Source organism: Oncorhynchus keta, chromosome 8, assembly GCF_023373465.1.
Source record: "Oncorhynchus keta strain PuntledgeMale-10-30-2019 chromosome 8, Oket_V2, whole genome shotgun sequence".
NCBI classification, from domain to species: domain Eukaryota; kingdom Metazoa; phylum Chordata; class Actinopteri; order Salmoniformes; family Salmonidae; genus Oncorhynchus; species Oncorhynchus keta.
The window spans coordinates 46,128,424-46,149,657 of record NC_068428.1 but is presented as its reverse complement, the minus strand read 5'-3'; the positions used below and the strand labels follow the sequence as shown (position 1 = coordinate 46,149,657).

General features: G+C 47.5%; 1 protein-coding gene across 11 annotated transcripts in view; it reads right to left on the bottom strand.

Annotated features, from left to right (window-relative positions):
- Window positions 1-9,134: 9,134 nt before the first annotated feature.
- Window positions 9,135-21,234, bottom strand: part of si:ch211-278j3.3 (E3 ubiquitin-protein ligase RNF19A) — a 98,511-nt gene continuing 86,411 nt past the window's right edge. For 10 of the 11 annotated variants that reach the window (XM_052524571.1, XM_052524572.1, XM_052524570.1 and 7 more), the window contains 5 exons: window positions 19,996-20,158; window positions 18,927-19,041; window positions 12,861-12,992; window positions 10,391-10,691; window positions 9,135-10,146 (listed from right to left, as the gene is read on the bottom strand). In XM_052524571.1, the coding sequence (XP_052380531.1) occupies window positions 9,861-10,146; window positions 10,391-10,691; window positions 12,861-12,992; window positions 18,927-19,041; window positions 19,996-20,158 (997 nt within the window). In that variant the 3' untranslated portion in view covers window positions 9,135-9,860. The remainder of the gene's footprint in view (window positions 10,147-10,390; window positions 10,692-12,860; window positions 12,993-18,926; window positions 19,042-19,995; window positions 20,159-21,234) is intronic. The other variant, XM_052524578.1, reaches the window with a different exon arrangement.

Here is a 21,234-nt window from a genome sequence, read left to right as displayed (position 1 = left end):
GTCCAGCAGGTTGGTCCAGTTGGTTCATCAGGTTGGTCCAGTTGGTTCAGCAGGTTGGTCCAGCAGGTTGGTTCAGCAGGTTGGTCCAGCAGGTTGGTCCAGCAGGTTGGTCCAGTTGGTTCAGCAGGTTGGTCCAGCAGGTTGGTCCAGTTGGTTCAGCAGGTTGGTTCAGCAGGTTGGTTCAGCAGGTTGGTTCAGCAGGTTGGTTCAGCAGGTTGGTCCAGTTGGTCCAGCAGGTTGGTTCAGCAGGTTGGTTCAGCAGGTTGGTCCAGCAGGTTGGTCCAGCAGGTTGGTCCAGTTGGTTCAGCAGGTTGGTCCAGTTGGTTCAGCAGGTTGGTCCAGCAGGTTGGTTCAGCAGGTTGGTCCAGCAGGTTGGTCCAGCAGGTTGGTCCAGTTGGTTCAGCAGGTTGGTCCAGCAGGTTGGTCCAGCAGGTTGGTCCAGTTGGTTCAGCAGGTTGGTCCAGTTGGTTCAGCAGGTTGGTTCAGCAGGTTGGTTCAGCAGGTTGGTCCAGCAGGTTGGTTCAGCAGGTTGGTCCAGTTGGTCCAGCAGGTTGGTTCAGCAGGTTGGTTCAGCAGGTTGGTTCAGCAGGTTGGTTCAGCAGGTTGGTTCAGCAGGTTGGTCCAGCAGGTTGGTCCAGTTGGTCCAGCAGGTTGGTCCAGCAGGTTGGTCCAGCAGGTTGGTCCAGCAGGTTGGTCCAGCAGGTTGGTCCAGTTGGTTCAGCAGGTTGGTCCAGTTGGTTCAGCAGGTTGGTCCAGTTGGTCCAGTAGGTTGGTCCAGCAGGTTGGTTCAGCAGGTTGGTCCAGTTGGTTGGTTCAGCAGGTTGGTTCAGCAGGTTGGTTCAGCAGGTTGGTTCAGCAGGTTGGTCCAGTTGGTTGGTCCAGCAGGTTGGTCCAGTTGGTTCAGCAGGTTGGTTCAGCAGGTTGGTCCAGCAGGTTGGTTCAGCAGGTTGGTCCAGTTGGTTCAGCAGGTTGGTCCAGCAGGTTGGTTCAGCAGGTTGGTCCAGTTGGTTGGTTCAGCAGGTTGGTTCAGCAGGTTGGTCCAGCAGGTTGGTTCAGCAGGTTGGTTCAGCAGGTTGGTTCAGCAGGTTGGTCCAGGTTGGTTCAGCAGGTTGGTTCAGCAGGTTGGTCCAGGTTGGTTCAGCAGGTTGGTCCAGTTGGTTCAGCAGGTTGGTCCAGTAGGTTGGTCCAGCAGGTTGGTTCAGCAGGTTGGTCCAGCAGGTTGGTTCAGCAGGTTGGTTCAGCAGGTTGGTCCAGTTGGTCCAGCAGGTTGGTCCAGCAGGTTGGTTCAGCAGGTAGGTCCAGCAGGTTGGTTCAGCAGGTTGGTCCAGTAGGTTGGTCCAGCAGGTTGGTCCAGCAGGTTGGTCCAGTTGGTTCAGCAGGTTGGTCCAGTAGGTTGGTCCAGTTGGTTCAGCAGGTTGGTCCAGTGGGTTGGTTCAGCAGGTTTGGTTCAGCAGGTTGGTCCAGGTTGGTTCAGCAGGTTGGTTCAGCAGGTTGGTCCAGTTGGTTGGTTCAGCAGGTTGGTTCAGCTGGTTGGTCCAGCAGGTTGGTTCAGCAGGTTGGTCCAGCAGGTTGGTCCAGCAGGTCCAGCAGGTTGGTCCAGCAGGTTGGTCCAGTTGGTCCAGCAGGTTGGTTCAGCAGGTTGGTCCAGCAGGTTGGTTCAGCAGGTTGGTCCAGCAGGTTGGTCCAGCAGGTTGGTCCAGCAGGTTGGTCCAGCAGGTTGGTTCAGCAGGTTGGTTCAGCAGGTTGGTCCAGCAGGTTGGTTCAGCAGGTTGGTCCAGCAGGTTGGTTCAGCAGGTTGGTCCAGCAGGTTGGTCCAGCAGGTTGGTCCGGTTGGTTCAGCAGGTTGGTCCAGCAGGTTGGTCCAGCAGGTTGGTCCAGCAGGTTGGTCCGGTTGGTTCAGCAGGTTGGTCCAGCAGGCTGGTTCAGCAGGTTGGTCCAGCAGGTTGGTCCAATAGCAGCTAAATCTGCTGGAAGCTTCAAAGGAAATGGGGAGGGAGGTTTTTTCCCCCTGGCTACTGTGCCCAGGTTAATAAGGCCACATTGTTGACAAAAAAAGGACTCCAAAAAAGTTAATGAATCCATACAGCCAAATAATGATTCAAAATAGATCAATCATTTCTTTCCATACACATATTTCATATCAATATTCCACGTTTTTCTCATAATAGTAGAAACAAGTGTCATCAATCACCCATTCATAATAATGGACTATTCCACCCTGACAGAGTTCCAGTGAATTGTTTCGCACCGTATGATTGCAAATGCGACTTTCGTGAAATTAATCTGAAGCAATGAGATGCTTTCAGAGTGGGACAGCTGCGGCAATGAGGTGCTTTCAGAGTGGGACAGCTGCGGCAATGAGGTGCTTTCAGAGTGGGACAGCTGCTGCAATGAGGTGCTTTCAGAGTGGGACAGCTGCGGCAATGAGGTGCTTTCAGAGTGGGACAGCTGCGGCAATGAGGTGCTTTCAGAGTGGGACAGCTGCGGCAATGAGGTGCTTTCAGAGTGGGACAGCTGCGGCAATGAGGTGCTTTCAGAGTGGGACAGCTGCGGCAATGAGGTGCTTTCAGAGTGGGACAGCTGCGGCAATGAGGTGCTTTCAGAGTGGGACAGCTGCGGCAATGAGGTGCTTTCAGAGTGGGACAGCTGCGGCAATGAGGTGCTTTCAGAGTGGGACAGCTGCGGTAATGAGGTGCTTTCAGAGTGGGACAGCTGCGGCAATGAGGTGCTTTCAGAATGGGACAGCTGCTGCAATGAGGTGCTTTCAGAGTGGGACAGCTGCGGCAATGAGGTGCTTTCAGAGTGGGACAGCTGCGGCAATGAGGTGCTTTCAGAGTGGGACAGCTGCGGCAATGAGGTGCTTTCAGAGTGGGACAGCTGCGGCAATGAGGTGCTTTCAGAGTGGGACAGCTGCGGCAATGAGGTGCTTTCAGAGTGACAGCTGCGGCAATGAGGTGCTTTCAGAGTGGGACAGCTGCGGCAATGAGGTGCGGGCAGAGTGTGACAGCTGTGGCAATGAGGTGCTTTCAGAGTGGGACAGCTGCGGCAATGAGGTGCTTTCAGAGTGGGACAGCTGCGGCAATGAGGTGCTTTCAGAGTGGGACAGCTGCGGCAATGAGGTGCTTTCAGAGTGGGACAGCTGCGGCAATGAGGTGCTTTCAGAGTGGGACAGCTGCGGCAATGAGGTGCTTTCAGAGTGGGACAGCTGCGGCAATGAGGTGCTTTCAGAGTGGGACAGCTGCGGCAATGAGGTGCTTTCAGAGTGGGACAGCTGCGGCAATGAGGTGCTTTCAGAGTGGGACAGCTGCGGCAATGAGGTGCTTTCAGAGTGGGACAGCTGCGGCAATGAGGTGCTTTCAGAGTGGGACAGCTGCGGCAATGAGGTGCTTTCAGAGTGGGACACAATGAGGTGCTTTCTGGGACAGCTGCGGCAATGAGGTGCTTTCAGAGTGGGACAGCTGCGGCAATGAGGTGCTTTCAGAGTGGGACAGCTGCGGCAATGAGGTGCTTTCAGAGTGGGACAGCTGCGGCAATGAGGTGCTTTCAGAATGGGACAGCTGCTGCAATGAGGTGCTTTCAGAGTGGGACAGCTGCGGCAATGAGGTGCTTTCAGAGTGGGACAGCTGCGGCAATGAGGTGCTTTCAGAGTGGGACAGCTGCGGCAATGAGGTGCTTTCAGAGTGGGACAGCTGCGGCAATGAGGTGCTTTCAGAGTGGGACAGCTGCGGCAATGAGGTGCTTTCAGAGTGGGACAGCTGCGGCAATGAGGTGCTTTCAGAGTGCGACAGCTGCGGCAATGAGGTGCTTTCAGAGTGGGACAGCTGTGGCAATGAGGTGCTTTCAGAGTGGGACAGCTGTGGCAATGAGGTGCGGGGCAGAGTGGGACAGCTGTGGCAATGAGGTGCTTTCAGAGTGGGACAGCTGTGGCAATGAGGTGCGGGGCAGAGTGGGACAGCTGTGGCAATGAGGTGCGGGGCAGAGTGGGACAGCTGTGGCAATGAGGTGCGGGGCAGAGAAAATAAAAATAAATAACAAATATTTAATTTCAACAGAAACATTACACAAGTTAACGCATTTATTTAGTAAAAATAAATGTGCTGCTGATAATACTGCCATCGTCGTGGAGGCAAACAACATGTCTTGTGTAACGCATGTATCTAATGCTGTCTGGCTAAAAATAGTACAGCATGTCATTACTCCTTTTGTCCAGACAGCATCAGATACATGCGCTACACATAGTAAGACAGAGGGGCGCTGTTTCGCTCGCTTGGATGCTTTCTCCGGTGAGATCGTTTCATCCACTTGCAATTGAAGGAAAGTTGGCGGGTGCACAGTGCACTGTTAGGATGCTGGAATTATTTTGGGATGAACGTGAGAAGGTAACCTACTTTTTTGAAGTGATTTGTTTGACAAATCACTAAATCCGCCCCCCTGAGCAGGACACCTTGAGCAGGAAGGACACCCTGAGCAGGACACAACATTTTGGAACTTTTGAATCTGTATAAAATTATATCTAATGAAAAGTAAGACATAAAACCTGTGGAAACAGCCCGTATAAAATATAAATAAATTGTTTTCTGGAGCCAATCAACATTTGTCCTTAGCTGCAGATAATGTAATTCCTCAATCTGTAGCCTACCACTGCTCTGAGGATCAATATCACCTATGTTCCAGCGCCCTCTGTTGAATATGAGCAGTCATTACACATCATCTCTACAGACTCCATTCAATTACGGTCCGCAGGCAAATGTTAAAGGTGCAAAAACCTGACTTCTCCTGTTCATCTCCCCACTTCACTATGTAGTAAAGGGATGTGTCCCAAATGGCACCCTATTCTCTATTTAGTGCACTACATTTGACCAGGGCCCATAGGGAATAGGGTGCCATTTGACGAGGGCCCATAGGGAATAGGGTGCCATATGACCAGGGCCCATAGGGAATAGGGTGCCATTTGACCAGGGCCCATAGGGAATAGGGTGCTATATGCCGAGGGCCCATAGGGAATAGGGTGCCATATGACTAGGGCCCATAGGGAATAGGGTGCCATTTGACGAGGGCCCATAGGGAATAGGGTGCTATTTGACCAGGGCCCATAGGGAATAGGGTGCCATGTGCAAGGCTGAAGATCATTTTTAAATTGGACAGACACGAGATGACATTCAGTTGTGTCCTTCATGGTGAAACATTTATTCAAGTTTTATTCCTCATCAGATTTACAATGCATACCACGTCTGTATCAATCCCCATGGTTCTGAATGCATACCACATCTGTATCAATCCCCATGGTTCTGAATGCATACCACGTCTGTATCAATCCCCATGGTTCTGAATGCATATCATGTCCAGTCCCATGGCTGTCTGTCTCTCCGAGGTCCTCTTCACAAGGGATTTCACACTCAGGAATCTTTCTGTTCATTTTTCAGTTCATATTTTCTCATCATCATAATCATCTAGAATGGATATAGCCTGAGTTAGCATGCTGCTTGTAGAACACCGCTGCTCTGGGATCGACTGAGAGGGTCTGGGTGCTGTCATCGACTGAGGGGGTCTGGGTTCTGTGATCGACTAAGAGGGTCTGGGTGCTGTGATCGACTAAGAGGGTCTGGGTGCTGTGATCGACTGAGGGGGTCTGGGTTCTGTGATCGACTAAGGGGGTCTGGGTGCTGTGATCGACTGAGGGGGTCTGGGTGCTGTGATCGACTGAGGGGGTCTGGGTGCTGTGATCGACTGAGGGGGTCTGGGTGCTGTGATCGACTGAGGAGGGTCTGGGTGCTGTGATCGACTAAGAGGGTCTGGGTGCTGTGATCGACTGAGGGGGTCTGGGTTCTGTGATCGACTAAGAGGGTCTGGGTGCTGTGATCGACTGAGAGGGTCTGGTGGTGGTTCCTGTGTCTCCTGTTTTTCCGACAACATCACCACTGCAGTTCAATAGCGACTGTGTGTGTGTTGTGGTTAACTCCTGGGCAGCCAGTGAGTGAGGAGCAGGACCATGCAGCTTCAAGACAGATGTTCTTAGCCAACGAAGGGCAAGATTTCTATTCCTCAGGAACTTGGTTGCCTGCTGTTCCATCTCCTGTCTGACACTTAATCACACACACACACACACACACACACACACACACACACACACACGTTTCCCAGGTCTAAATCAGATGCTGGTTTGACAGACATGCCACTCGAAGCTCTAGCTAGAGGGCTGTGCTGCTACTGCTGTGAAATACTGTATTATGGATATCTGTTAAGAGAGTAAGTTCCCAAATGACACCCTATTCCCTAATATAGTAACACTACTTTGAACCAGATCCCTATGGGCCCTGGTCAAATGGCACCCTATTCCCTATGGGCCCTGGTCAAATGACACCCTATTCCCTAATATAGTGCACTACTTTGAACCAGATCCCTATGGGCCCTGGTCAAATGGCACCCTATTCCCTAATATAGTGCACTACTTTGAACCAGATCCCTATGGGCCCTGGTCAAATGGCACCCTATTCCCTAATATAGTGCACTACTTTGAACCAGATCCCCATGGGCCCTGGTCAAATGACACCCTATTCCCTAATATAGTGCACTACTTTGAACCAGATCCCTATGGGCCCTGGTCAAATGGCACCCTATTCCCTAAATGGCACCCCAGATCCCCATGGGCCCTGGTCAAATGGCACCCTATTCCCTAATATATTCTTTGAACCAGATCCCTATGGGCCCTGGTCAAATGGCACCCTATTCCCCCTACTTTGAACCAGATCCCCATGGGCCCTGGTCAAATGAATATAGTGAATTGAACCAGATCCCATGGGCCCTGGTCAAAAAAATATAGTGCACTACTTTGAACCAGATCATGGGCCCTGGTCAAATGGCACCCTATTCCCTAAATATGCACTACGAACCAGGATGGGCCCTGGTCAAATGGCAATTCATATAGTGCACTACTTTGAACCAGATCCCTATGGGCCCTGGTCAAATGGCACCCTAAATTTTACTTTGAACCAGATCCCCATGGGCCCTGGTCAAAAAATTCCCTAATATAGTGCCATTTTTTCCCATGGGCCCTGGTCAAATGGCACCCTATTTTATATCTTTGAAACCCAATGACCTGGTCAAATGGTATTCCCTAATATAGTTACTTTTCCCTATGGGCCCTGGTCAAATGGCACTATTTAATCTGAACCAGACATGGGCCCAATGACAACTAATATAGTGCACATTTTTGAACCAGATCCCTATGGGCCCTGGTCAAATGGCACTATTCCCTAATATAGTGCATGAACCAGATCCCCATGGGCCCTGGTCAAATGGCACCCTATTCCCTAATATAGTGCACTACTTTGAACCAGATCCCTATGGGCCCTGGTCAAATGGCACCCTACTAATATAGTGCACTACTTTGAAAACCAGATCCCTTTTTGGCACCCTATTCCCTAATATTGCACTACTTTGAACCAGTGGGCCCTGGTCAAATGGCACCCTATTCCCTAATATTCACATTGAACCAGATCCCCATCCCTGGTCAAAGTTGACAAACTCATGGGCCCTGGTCAAATGTAAAATCAAAACCAGATCCCCATGGGCCCTGGTCAAATGACACCCTATTCCCTAATATAGTGCACTACTTTGAACCAGATCCCTATGGGCCCTGGTCAAATGGCACCCTATTCCCTAATATAGTGCACTACTTTGAACCAGATCCCCATGGGCCCTGGTCAAATGGCACCCTATTCCCTAATATAGTGCACTACTTTGAACCAGATCCCTGGGCCCTGGTCAAATGACACCCTATTCCCTAATATAGTGCACTACTTTGAACCAGATCCCTATGGGCCCTGGTCAAATGGCACCCTATTCCCTATGGGCCCTGGTCAAATGACACCCTATTCCCTAATATAGTGCACTACTTTGAACCAGATCCCTATGGGCCCTGGTCAAATGGCACCCTATTCCCTATGGGCCCTGGTCAAATGGCACCCTATTCCCTATGGGCCCTGGTCAAATGGCACCCTATTCCCTATGGGCCCTGGTCAGAAGTAGTGAATTATGATCCCAGTGGACAAAAAAAATAAATCCACGTCATTTCGACCCAAAAATGCAACGGGATGACGTTGAATCAATGTGGAAAACCGACATTTCTGTCACCAAACTTTTAATCTGAAACCCAATGAAAACAGTGCCATTTTTTCCCACCAAACTTTTAATCTGAAACCCAATGAAAACAGTGCCATTTTTTCCCACCAAACTTTTAATCTGAAACCCAATGACAACAGGTACATTTTTTCCCACCAAACTTTTAATCTGAAACCCAATGACAACAGGTACATTTTTTCCCACCAAACTTTTAATCTGAAACCCAATGAAAACAGTGCCATTTTTGTTGTTGTTGTTGTTGCTAATTTCACATTGAATTCACGGTAGTTGACAAACTCAACCAAATGTAAATCAAAACCAGACGTTGAAACTGACGTCTGTGGCCAGTGGGTAGGGAATAGGGTGCCATTTGGGATGCTGACGTCTGTGGCCAGTGGGTAGGGAATAGGGTGCCATTTGGGATGCTGACGTCTGTGGCCAGTGGGTAGGGAATAGGGTGCCATTTGGGATGCAGGCAGCCAGAATCCGTAGGATAACTGAACTTCACAGAGCCTGGTCCCTGAATATTGCTTAGATTCACAGCAGTGAAATAATGTATGCCTTGACCAAAACAGATAGCAGCAGCAGCAGCAGCCCCCAATGAAAGGTTGTGATACAAGGGGACATCAGCTTGATAACCAGTTTGGTCAAAGTGGTCTACTATGAAATTCACTGAGATCCCCAACGAGTCATAGTTGAGGGCGACTGCATTTCAACAAGTCCCGTAAAGTTGGACCAGCATTGGACCAGCAAGTTGGACCAGCATTGGACCAGCATATCTCCTCTGTTAAAACACGTTGCACAAAGTAAGGTTTACATGGTATCTGACAATGCTGAACCCCCCCCTTCATTAGACCCTTTTACACAGTAGCCTCTCAACGTTCCATGGCATGTCATCATCAACACAGGACGGACAGGAAGAGAGTTGAAGCAGCATGTTACATGTGGCTAACCCCTACAGAACAAAACATGCTTTTAGATCTCTTAAAATTTATCTTCGATGGAAAGGGGGGAATTAGGCGTTGTACGTATGTATCTCTGTGTAGGAGTGCTGATCTAGGATCAGGTATTTTCTGTCTATAATAATCATGTTTATTGTGATCGGAAAAAGGGCTAAACTGATCCGAGATCAGCACTCCAACTCCGAGATGCTTGATACAAACGGCTCTAGATCAGTATAAGTACGCGGGTGTAGGGTAGAGAAGGGGCTTGGTAATACTTTTAATTTAAATAATCATTTAAATAGACCAGTGTTAGATTGGAAGGGGAGGGGGGTGGGTCTCTTCTGAAAGAACACAGTAACGTGAGGCTAACACCCACCAGACTAGTCTAGTGGACTAGTGGTCCTTCTGTGGCTCAGTTGGTAGAGCATGGCGCTTGTAACGCCAGGGTAGTGGGTTCAATTCCCGGGACCACCCATACGTAGAATGTATGCACACATGACTGTAAGTCGCTTTGGATAAAAGCGTCAGCTAAATGGCATATATTATTATATTACTAGTCGATCAACATGCTTTCAGTCATTTCAGGTTCGTTTTGATGCATCCGTGTTGGCAAGCGGCCCTGTTTATTTAGTCTATTTTTCACAAACACACTTTTTCCATCTCTCCCTCCTCACTGTCGCTCTCGCTCTCCCTTTCTCTCTCCATGTCCCCGACTCTTAGACGGTGGAGCAGGAAGACAGTTGGTGGTAGGAGCCTGTAGTGGAAGCGGGGTGTGGCCTAAATAGTAGGCGAAGCTCAGACATTGTCCGTCTCAAAAACATGCAGGTGGTCCCTGCATTCTCCCTCTCTTCCTCTACTTTCCTTTTCTCCACTCTCTTCTTCATGTTCAGAGGCATACAGATGTTCCTGGGAGTGGGCGTGGCCCAGGTGATCTTGCGAGTGGGCGCGGCCTACTGTGTGTGCTCGACCCAGGGACTCAGCTGATAGGCTGCGACTGGACAGGATGCTACTGAGGCTGGACTGACGTGCGCCTCGTGGATGGGCCTCGATCTCTACACGCACCTCAATGTTTGTTCCCTCCCTGCAACATGAGAACATGAACAGCATCAAGGATAGGCCTGTTACATAATATTTCAGCCATGATTTATGAGCTAGAGGCAGGTTGCATCAAAGGAATTAACTGACTTGTCTTTTGTAATTGCTCTCGAGGGGATAAATTCATGTGTATTGAACTGACTTGAATTGAACGAAGAGAAACTTTGCAAAGAAATACTTTGGGCTCAATCAATCAATCAATCAAAAACTATACGACAAGAGACACTGACCGCAAGGAGAATGTCTGTGTCTTATCCAGCATCCCAGCACCCCCAGCTCCTTCGCAGTCTGATTGGCTGTCCTGCTGCATATAAACATGACGCATCTGATGCTTGTCCAATCCTGCGCATGCATCTGGTTCTGGGGGCGTGGCAGCACTGCTGGTGCTGGGGAGCAGGCCAACTTCCTGTACGCTGACCCTAACATCTTGTAGGACTTCCTGGACGCTGGTGTCGCTGAGGGCGGGGTTGGTCTGGCCTCTTGGCCCCGGTCCCGGCCAGTGGTCGCTGACTACATGAGAGAATAGAAGATCTTCAAGAGAAGTTCAGAAACAACATCAGATTAAAACTAGGAAACAACCATACAATCATACAGTAGTGTCAACATCTATTGGACTGATCTATTAGTGACCTATTGGACTGATCTATTGGTAATCTATTGGACTGATCTATTGGTAATCTATTGGACTGATCTATTGGTAATCTATTGGACTGATCTATTGGTAATCTATTGGACTGATCTATTGGTAATCTATTGGACTGATCTATTGGTAATCTATTGGACTGATCTATTGGTAATCTATTGGACTGATCTATTGGTAATCTATTGGACTGATCTATTAGTAATCTATTGGACTGATCTATTAGTAATCTACTGGACTGATCTATTGGACTGATCTATTAGTAATCTATTGGACTGATCTATTAGTAATCTATTGGACTGGTCTATTAGTAATCTATTGGACTGATCTATTAGTAATCTATTGGACTGATCTATTAGTAATCTACTGGACTGATCTATTGGACTGATCTATTAGTAATCTATTGGACTGATCTATTCGTAATCTATTGGACTGATCTATTGGGTTGATCTATTAGTGATCTACTGATCTATTGGACTGGTCTATTGAGATCTATTGGACTGATCTATTAGATTGATTTATTGGTGATGCATTGGACGGATCTATTGTGATCTATTGGATTGATCTATCTGTGATCTATCGGACTGATCTATTGGATGGATCTATTGTGATCTATTAGATTGATCTATTGTGATCTATTGTATTGATCTATTGGACTGATTTATTGTGATCTATTGGACCGATCTATTGGATTGATCTATATGTGATCTATCGGACTGGTCTATCCGACTGGTCTATTGGATTGATCTATCGGACAGATCTATTGGTGATCTATCTGTGATCTATTGGTGATCTATCTGTGATCTATTGGTGATCTATCTGTGATCTATCGGACTGATCTATTGGATGGATCTATTGGACTAATCTTTGCACTAATCTATTGGACTGGCCTATTGTGATCTATTGGATTGATTTATTGTGATCTATTGGACTGATTTATTGTGATCTATTGGACTGATTTATTGTGATCTATTGGACTGGTCTATTGGACTGATCTATTAATGATCTATGGTGATCTATTGGACTAATCTATTGGATTGATTTATTGTGATCGATTGGACTGGTCTGTTAGGGATCTATTGGACTGATATGTTAGTGATCTATTGGACTTGTCTATCGAGATCTATTGGACAGATCTATTAGTGATGCATTGGACGGATCTATTGTGATCTATCGGACTGATCTATCGGACTGATCCATTGGATGGATCTATTGTGATCTATTGGATTGATGTATTGTGATCTATTGGACTGATCGATCTATTGGATGGATCTATTGTGATCTATTGGATTGATGTATTGTGATCTATTAGACTGGTCTATTGTGATGTATTGGATTGATTTATTGTGATCTATTGGAGTGATCTATCGTATGGATCTATTGGAGATCTATTGGACTGGTCTATTGTGATCTATTAGACTGATCTATTGGATGGATCTATTGTGATCTATTGGACTGATCTATTGGATGGATCTATTGTGATCTATTGGATTGATCTATCGGACTGATCTATTGGGATCTATTGGATTGATCTATTGTGATCTATTAGACTGGTCTATTGTGATGTATTGGATTGATTTATTGTGATCTATTGGAGTGATCTATCGTATGGATCTATTGGAGATCTATTGGACTGGTCTATTGTGATCTATTAGACTGATCTATTGGACTGGTCTATTGTGATGTATTGGATTGATTTATTGTGATCTATTGGACTGATCTATTGTGATCTATTGGAGTGATCTATCGTATGGATCTATTGGAGATCTATTGGACTGGTCTATTGTGATCTATTGGAGTGATCTATCGTATGGATCTATTGGAGATCTATTGAACTGGTCTATTGTGATCTATTGGACTGGTCTATTTGAGTTTACTTTTAACTACTCACTGCTGAACAATTCAAGATGGGATAAGTTGAGTTACTTTAATAAAAGCAAGGAATCTTTTTACTCATAATATAATGTACATAGTTCTTAAAACAAAAAGACAAATTACAAACATAGGTAAGCATTAGATACAATATTTAGCATCCAATATACTATACTAAAGCCCCTTACAGCTGGCTAGGTCTTCCAGTTGTATCTTATGTGTTTCTGGGGGGTCGTTGTGCGGCTGGCACCATCCATTCCGACAGAGCGACATGGGGACGACCCCATAGACATACGTCAACATCAATGGGACGCCCACCCCTACAAGAGGACAGGAAGAGACAGGATGAGAGACTGACTGAGGTACCTGTATTTCCTCGTCAATAAATGTTACCCTGAGGAAAATCACCCGGCACATTTTAACATATGAATGAATGCTAGAAGAGTGTTTCCTGGTATGACATTGATAAACAGACACCTTTGGTCTCAACAGGACTTCCTGTCAAAATAAAAGGTTAAATAAATGAAATACCATAGTATGATTAACAATACATGAGAACAACTAACTAAGGTAGCCTAGTGGTTAGAGTGTAGAGGCGGCAGGGTAGCCTAGTGGTTAGAGTGTAGAGGCGGCAGGGTAGCCTAGTGGTTAGAGTGTAGAGGCGGCAGGGTAGCCTAGTGGTTAGAGTGTAGAGGTGGCAGGGTAGCCTAGTGGTTAGAGTGGAGGGGCGAGAACAACTAATACACGAGAACAACTAACTAAGGTAGCCTAGTGGTTAGAGTGTAGAGGTGGCAGGGTAGCCTAGTGGTTAGAGTGGAGGGGCGAGAACAACTAATACACGAGAACAACTAACTAACTAAGGTAGCCTAGTGGTTAGAGTGGAGGGGCGAGAACAACTAATACACGAGAACAACTAACTAACTAAGGTAGCCTAGTGGTTAGAGTGTAGAGGCGGCAGGGTAGCCTAGTGGTTAGAGTGTAGAGGAGGCAGGTAGCCTAGTGGTTAGAGTGTAGAGGCGGCAGGGTAGCCTAGTGGTTAGAGTGTAGAGGTGGCAGGGTAGCCTAGTGGTTAGAGTGGAGGGGCGAGAACAACTAATACACGAGAACAACTAACTAAGGTAGCCTAGTGGTTAGAGTGTAGAGGTGGCAGGGTAGCCTAGTGGTTAGAGTGGAGGGGCGAGAACAACTAATACACGAGAACAACTAACTAACTAAGGTAGCCTAGTGGTTAGAGTGGAGGGGCGAGAACAACTAATACACGAGAACAACTAACTAACTAAGGTAGCCTAGTGGTTAGAGTGTAGAGGCGGCAGGGTAGCCTAGTGGTTAGAGTGGAGGGGCGAGAACAACGCAGAGATTTGTATTGATTTATTGAACCTTTATTTAACTAGGCAAGATAGTTAAGAAAAAATGATTATTTACAATGACGGTCTACTGGGGAACAGTGGGTTAAACTACCTTGTTCAGGGACAGAACGATAGATTGTTACCTTGTCAACTCGGGGATTCGATCTAGCAACCTTTTGGTTGCTGGCCCAAAGCTCTAACCACTATGCTACCTGACGCCCCAAGACATCTATCTTCACCCATCTCTCTCTCTCTCTCCCACAGATGACTGGGTAAACGTAACAAAAATGGAAACAGGACTGACATTGCAAGCTAGCCTTTCTCTTCCTCCTCCCAGTACATCTAACCTAGTATCAACTTTACATCAGGTTAAAAAAGGCTTCACTGTAAAACATGAAACCCAGTCAGAAATGTCGGGGAGACAAGGAGGAGAAAGACGAAAAGAGAGAGAAAGAGGGATGGGGGAGAGAGAGCGAGAGACACACGGAGGAGAAAGAGGGAAAGAGAGAGAGAAAGAGGGACGGAGGAGAGAGAGAGCGAGAGAGAGACCGAGAAGGAGAAAGAGGAAGAGAGACAAGGAGAAAGAGGGACGGGGGAGACCGAGAAGGAGAAAGAGGAAGAGAGACAAGGAGAAAGAGGGACGGGGGAGACCGAGAAGGAGAAAGAGGAAGAGAGACAAGGAGAAAGAGGGACGGGGGAGACCGAGAAGGAGAAAGAGGAAGAGAGACAAGGAGAAAGAGGGACGGGGGAGACCGAGAAGGAGAAAGAGGAAGAGAGACAAGGAGAAAGAGGGACGGGGGAGACCGAGAAGGAGAAAGAGGAAGAGAGACAAGGAGAAAGAGGGACGGGGGAGACCGAGAAGGAGAAAGAGGAAGAGAGACAAGGAGAAAGAGGGACGGGGGAGACCGAGAAGGAGAAAGAGGAAGAGAGACAAGGAGAAAGAGGGGCGGGGGAGACCGAGAAGGAGAAAGAGGGATATAAAAAAAGAGGGGTCAGAGCTGAAGCCCACAAAAACAGACAAGTCCTTTCAGATGGAGAGAGAGAGGGATGGAGAGATGAATGGATGGAGAGGGGGATGTGTGTGTAGGAAGAGGGAGAGGCTAATGTGCTGAGTCCCAGCCTTCAGTTCAACAGTGTGGTGATGGTAGTGACACTTCAGAGGCGGCAGGGTCAGGCAGGGCACACATGCACAAACCAGGGAGGCTGCAGTAAGCTCACATGCCCCAGGCTTCTGGCAGAGAAAGACCTGGGTTCAAATAGTATTCGCAATTTGATTGAGCATGCCTGTAGTGCCAGATGGGTGGGGTTTGCACTTCTGGGACTATTGCATGTCAAAGATTCACCAGGCACAGGTTAAGGATTTGAAAGAAACCTAATACTATTTGAACCCAGGCTTCTGCCAGAGACATACTTGTTATGAAATTACAAGTCATCAAAGAGAATAAGGAGTAAGGTCTATTCCAGGTCTATTCCAGGTCTATTCCAGGTCTATTCCAGGTCTACTCCAGGTCTATTCCAGGTCTACTCCAAGTCTATTCCAGGTCTACTCCAGGTCTATTCCAGGTCTACTCCAGGTCTATTCCAAGTCTATTCCAAGTCTATTCCAAGTCTATTCCAAGTCTATTCCAGGTCTATTCCAGGTCTACTCCAGGTCTACTCCAGGTCTATTCCAAGACTATTCCAGGTCTATTCCAGGTCTATTCCAGGTCTATTCCAGGTCTATTCCAGGTCTACTCCAGGTCTATTCCAGGTCTACTCCAAGTCTATTCCAGGTCTATTCCAAGACTATTCCAGGTCTATTCCAGGTCTATTCCAGGTCTATTCCAGGTCTATTCCAGGTCTACTCCAGGTCTACTCCAGGTCTACTCCAGGTCTACTCCAGGTCTACTCCAGGTCTATTCCAGGTCTATTCCAGGTCTATTCCAGGTCTATTCCAGGTCTATTCCAGGTCTATTCCAGGTCTATTCCAAGTCTATTCCAGGTCTACTCCAGGTCTACTCCAGGTCTACTCCAGGTCTACTCCAGGGCTATTCCAAGGCTATTCCAAGGCTATTCCAGGTCTACTCCAAGGCTATTCCAGGTCTACATCAAGGATATTCCAGGTTTATTCCAAGGCTACTCCAGGTCTATTCCAGGACTATTCCAGGACTATTCCAGGACTATTCCAGGTCTATTCTAGGTCTATTTCAAGACTATTTCAAGACTATTCCAGGTCTATTCCAGGTCTATTCCAAGTCTATTCCAGGTCTACTCCAAGGCTATTCCAGGCTACTCCAAGGCTACTCCAGGTCTACTCCAGGTCTACTCCAGGTCTACTCCAAGGCTACTCCAAGGCTATTCCAGGTCTATTCCAGGTCTACTCCAAGGCTATTCCAGGTCTACTCCAAGGCTATTCCAGGTCTACATCAAGGCTATTCCAGGTTTATTCCAAGGCTACTCCAAGTCTATTCCAGGTCTACTCCAAGACTATTCCAGGACTATTCCAGGACTATTCCAGGACTATTCCAGGTCTATTCCAGGTCTATTTCAAGGCTATTCCAGGTCTATTCCAAGGCTATTCTAGGTCTATTCCAGGTCTACTCCAAGGCTATTCCAGGTCTACTCCAAGGCTATTCCAGGTCTACTCCAAGGCTATTCCAGGTCTACTCCAAGGCTATTCCAGGTCTACATCAAGGCTATTCCAGGTTTATTCCAAGGCTACTCCAGGTCTATTCCAAGGCTATTCCAGGTCTATTCCAAGGCTATTCTAGGTCTATTCCAAAGCTATTCCAGGTCTATTCCAAGGCTATTCCAAGGAAATTGCAGGGCTATTCTGTGTGTGTGTGTGTTTCTTGTGGGCTCTTTTCTCAGATTGAGAGAAGAACCATATGAGGACATAGCCAGTTGACCAATGGAGTGTGTGTGTTGTGTGTCCGGGCCTCTCTCTGGTAGAGTCAAACTTATGGCTTTGGACCAGGAACCATCTCAATTTTCAATTCAAGGGGCTTTATTGGCATGGAAAAGAAGTTAAACAAAGCAAGTAATGTTGATAATATACAAAAGTGAAATAAACCCTCTCTCTCACAGTAAGACATATTCAATCTTCACCCATCTCTGACCCAGTAAGAACTGCCTCCTCTACACTCTAACCACTAGGCTACCCGCCGCCTCTACACTCTAACCACTAGGCTACCCTGCCGCCCCTACACTCTAACCACTAGGCTACCCTGCCGCCCCTACACTCTAACCACTAGGCTACCCTGCCGCCCTACACTCTAACCACTAGGCTACCCGCCGCCTCTACACTCTAACCACTAGGCTAACCACTAGGCTACCCGCCGCCTCTACACTCTAACCACTAGGCTACCCGCCGCCTCTACACTCTAACCACTAGGCTACCCGCCGCCTCTACACTCTAACCACTAGGCTACCCGCCGCCTCTACACTCTAACCACAGGCTACCCTGCCGCCTCTACACTCTAACCACTAGGCTACCCTGCCGCCTCTACACTCTAACCACTAGGCTACCCTGCCGCCACACTCTAACCACTAGGCTACCCTGCCGCCTCTACACTCTAACCACTAGGCTACCCTGCCACCTCTACACTCTAACCACTAGGCTACCCTGCCACCTCCACACTCTAACCACTAGGCTACCCTGCCGCCCCTGAATATAGTACACGACATGATGAAACGTTGAAGCTAAGTTGCAAGCTACTTTCGTAGCAAAGCGTTGTAGAACGAGTGTCTTGTGAAACACAGTCCAGACACTGGCTCTTGATTTCTTGCCATAACGGATTTGACTGAAAAAGCTCCAGCTATCACCAAGCTACGCTAGCTAGCTGCTGTCAGCTAGATAGGTCCAGCTAGCTGTCCTATCACCAAGCTACGCTAGCTAGCTGCTGTCAGCTAGATATGGTGAAATCATTGGCCACTTTAATAATTTGATCACTAGTCACATTAATAATGCCACTTTAATAATGTTTACATATCTTGCATTACTCATCTCATGTGTATATACTGTATTTTATACCATCTATTACATCTTGCCTACGCCCCTCGTCCATCGCTCATCCATATATTTACATGTATATTTTCTTATTCCATTCCTTTACTTAGATTTGTTAGTTGCTGTGGAATTGTTAGATTACTTGTAAGGTATTGCTGCATTGGCGGAACGTGAAGCACAAGGATTTCGCTAAACTCGCAATAATATCTGCAAACCATGTGTATGTGACCAATAAAATTGTATTTGATTTTGATTTGATAGCTGCAGCTGGCTAGCCTATCACAAAGCTATGCTATAGCTAGCTGCTGTCAGCTAGATAGGACAGCTAGCTGCAGCTATCACCAAGCTACGCTAGCTAGCTGCTGTCAGCTAGATAGGACAGCTAGCTGCAGCTATCACCAAGCTATGCTAGCTAGCTGTTGTCAGCTTGGCAAAACACAAGGTCAGCACAAGGTTAAGCCAACATAGTACCGAATGAGCTGACAATGTTGAGATGGCGAGTCTGTCAGGAGGGGAGAAGTCCTCAACTTCAAAACGTTGTTTTTCTCCATACCACAGCTAGCTTAAATGACCTTGCTGTACTCACGACTGGGACTGTTTGTTGTGATTGAATGGCAAATATAAAGCCAAGAAACACCCACTTCAAAACCACAACCTCAAGACAACTGTCATTTGCCTTCAGTCGTGTCCGCTAGCATTTATTAATGAGTATTCATGAAAAACAAGGCCAAATCAGGAAGTGCAAGTCGCCCTGTAAATTCCGGCCTAACTCTTACGTTTTAGTGGACAAGATGGAGAGGTGTTCTTGTTGTTTGTGTTCTTGTTGTTTGTGTTCTTGTTGTTTGTGTTCTATGTTGTTTGTGTTCTTGTTGTTTGTGTTCTTGTTGTTTGTGTTCTTGTTGTTTTGTCGCTGTCCTTACCCACAGTGACAGCAGCTATGACGGGCGACACGAACACGGACATCATGACGCCGCTGGCCACCGTTAGGTAATGTTTACTACCTGAGATATTGTTCTTCTTACAGCGTCCGTGGACCTGGGGGGGAGGGGAAGAAGAACTCATGATGTCAAAATGGCCGACATGATCATATATGGCATCATTAGTATTTAATTTTTTTTACAATTTCAATTCAGAATAAATGGTTGAATTGTTGTATTTGTGTCACCTATAGCTTTATTAAAATATCACTAGAGAGCAGAAAACGAGCAGACATGAGACTTTACAGTGAGTGGATATTCTTTTTCTCTCTATATAAGACAAGGTCCTATATTTCAGCACATGTAGCTGGGTTAGGGGCTAGGGTTAAGGGTTAATATGTCCTCCTATCTTTCGGCCCATGTAGATGGGTTAAGGTTAGGGGTCAACATGTCCTCGTACCTTGCGGCCCATGTAGATGGGTTAAGGTTAGGGGTCAACGTGTCCTCGTACCTTGCGGCCCATGTAGATGGGTTAAGGTTAGGGGTCAACGTGTCCTCGTACCTTGCGGCCCATGTAGATGGGTTAAGGTTAGGGGTCAACGTGTCCTCGTACCTTGCGGCCCATGTAGATGGGTTAAGGTTAGGGGTCAACGTGTCCTCGTACCTTGCAGCCCATGTAGATGGGTTAAGGTTAGGGGTCAACGTGTCCTCGTACCTTGCGGCCCATGTAGATGGGTTAAGGTTAGGGGTCAACGTGTCCTCGTACCTTGCGACCCATGTAGATGGGTTAAGGTTAGGGGTCAACGTGTCCTCGTACCTTGCGGCCCATGTAGATGGGTTAAGGTTAGGGGTCAACGTGTCCTCGTACCTTGCGGCCCATGTAGATGGGTTAAGGTTAGGGGTCAACGTGCCCTCGTACCTTGCAGCCCATGTAGATGGGTTAAGGTTAGGGGTCAACGTGTCCTCGTACCTTGCGGCCCATGTAGATGGATTAAGGTTAGGGGTCAATGTGTCCTCGTACCTTGCGACCCATGTAGATGGGTTAAGGTTAGGGGTCAACGTGTCCTCGTACCTTGCGGCCCATGTAGATGGGAATGCCCACTATGATGACGGGGATGGCGATGCCAGCGATGAGAGAGATGATTACTGGGGCGCCGAGCAGCATGCCCACCTGCCACAGCACCTTCCGGGTCTGAGACCACGGCTTCTTCCCCCAGAACGTACAACCTGAGGGACTGCAGGAAGAGGATGAGAGACAGTTAGAGGAGCTTAGAGGACGGACTAGAATGTACAACCTGAGGGACTGCAGGAAGAGGACGAGAGACAGGAAGAGGAGCTTTAGAGGACGGACTAGAATGTACAACCTGAGGGACTGCAGGAAGAGGACGAGAGACAGGAAGAGGAGCTTAGAGGACGGACTAGAATGTACAACCTGAGGGACTGCAGGAAGAGGACGAGAGACAGGAAGAGGAGCTTTAGAGGACGGACTAGAATGTACAACCTGAGGGACTGCAGGAAGAGGACGAGAGACAGGAAGAGGAGCTTTAGAGGACGGACTAGAATGTACAACCTGAGGGACTGCAGGAAGAGGACGAGAGACAGGAAGAGGGCTTTAGAGGACGGACTAGAATGTACAACCTGAGGGACTGCAGGAAGAGGACGAGAGACAGGAAGAGGAGCTTAGAGGACGGACTAGAATGTACAACCTGAGGGACTGCAGGAAGAGGACGAGAGACAGGAAGAGGAGCTTTAGAGGACGGACTAGAATGTACAACCTGAGGGACTGCAGGAAGAGGACGAGAGACAGGAAGAGGAGCTTTAGAGGACGGACTAGAATGTACAACCTGAGGGACTGCAGGAAGAGGACGAGAGACAGGAAGAGGAGCTTTAGAGGACGGACTAGAATGTACAACCTGAGGGACTGCAATGCATTCGTGAGAGTGATGTTCCGTATACAGTACCTTCAGAAAGTATTCACACCCTTCAACTTTTTCCACATTTTGTTGTTGTTACAGCCTGAATTTAAAATGGATTACATTGAGTTGTTGTGTCACCGGAGTACACACAATAGCCCATAATGTCAAAGTGGAATTATGGTTTTCCAAAATTTGACAAATTAGTCTTTAAAATCCTATAAGCTTTGTCAGTCTGACCTAAATGGACATGATAGTACCTTCGAGTAGAGCCTGTTAAGTCCGTCTCTTTGGTTACATTACTCTTCATGGATCTGTGTCCCATGTGATAGAATAGGGTCCATAGTCAAAGGGAATCTATATACAACAGCTGGTAACCGTTAGTAACAGTGTCTATA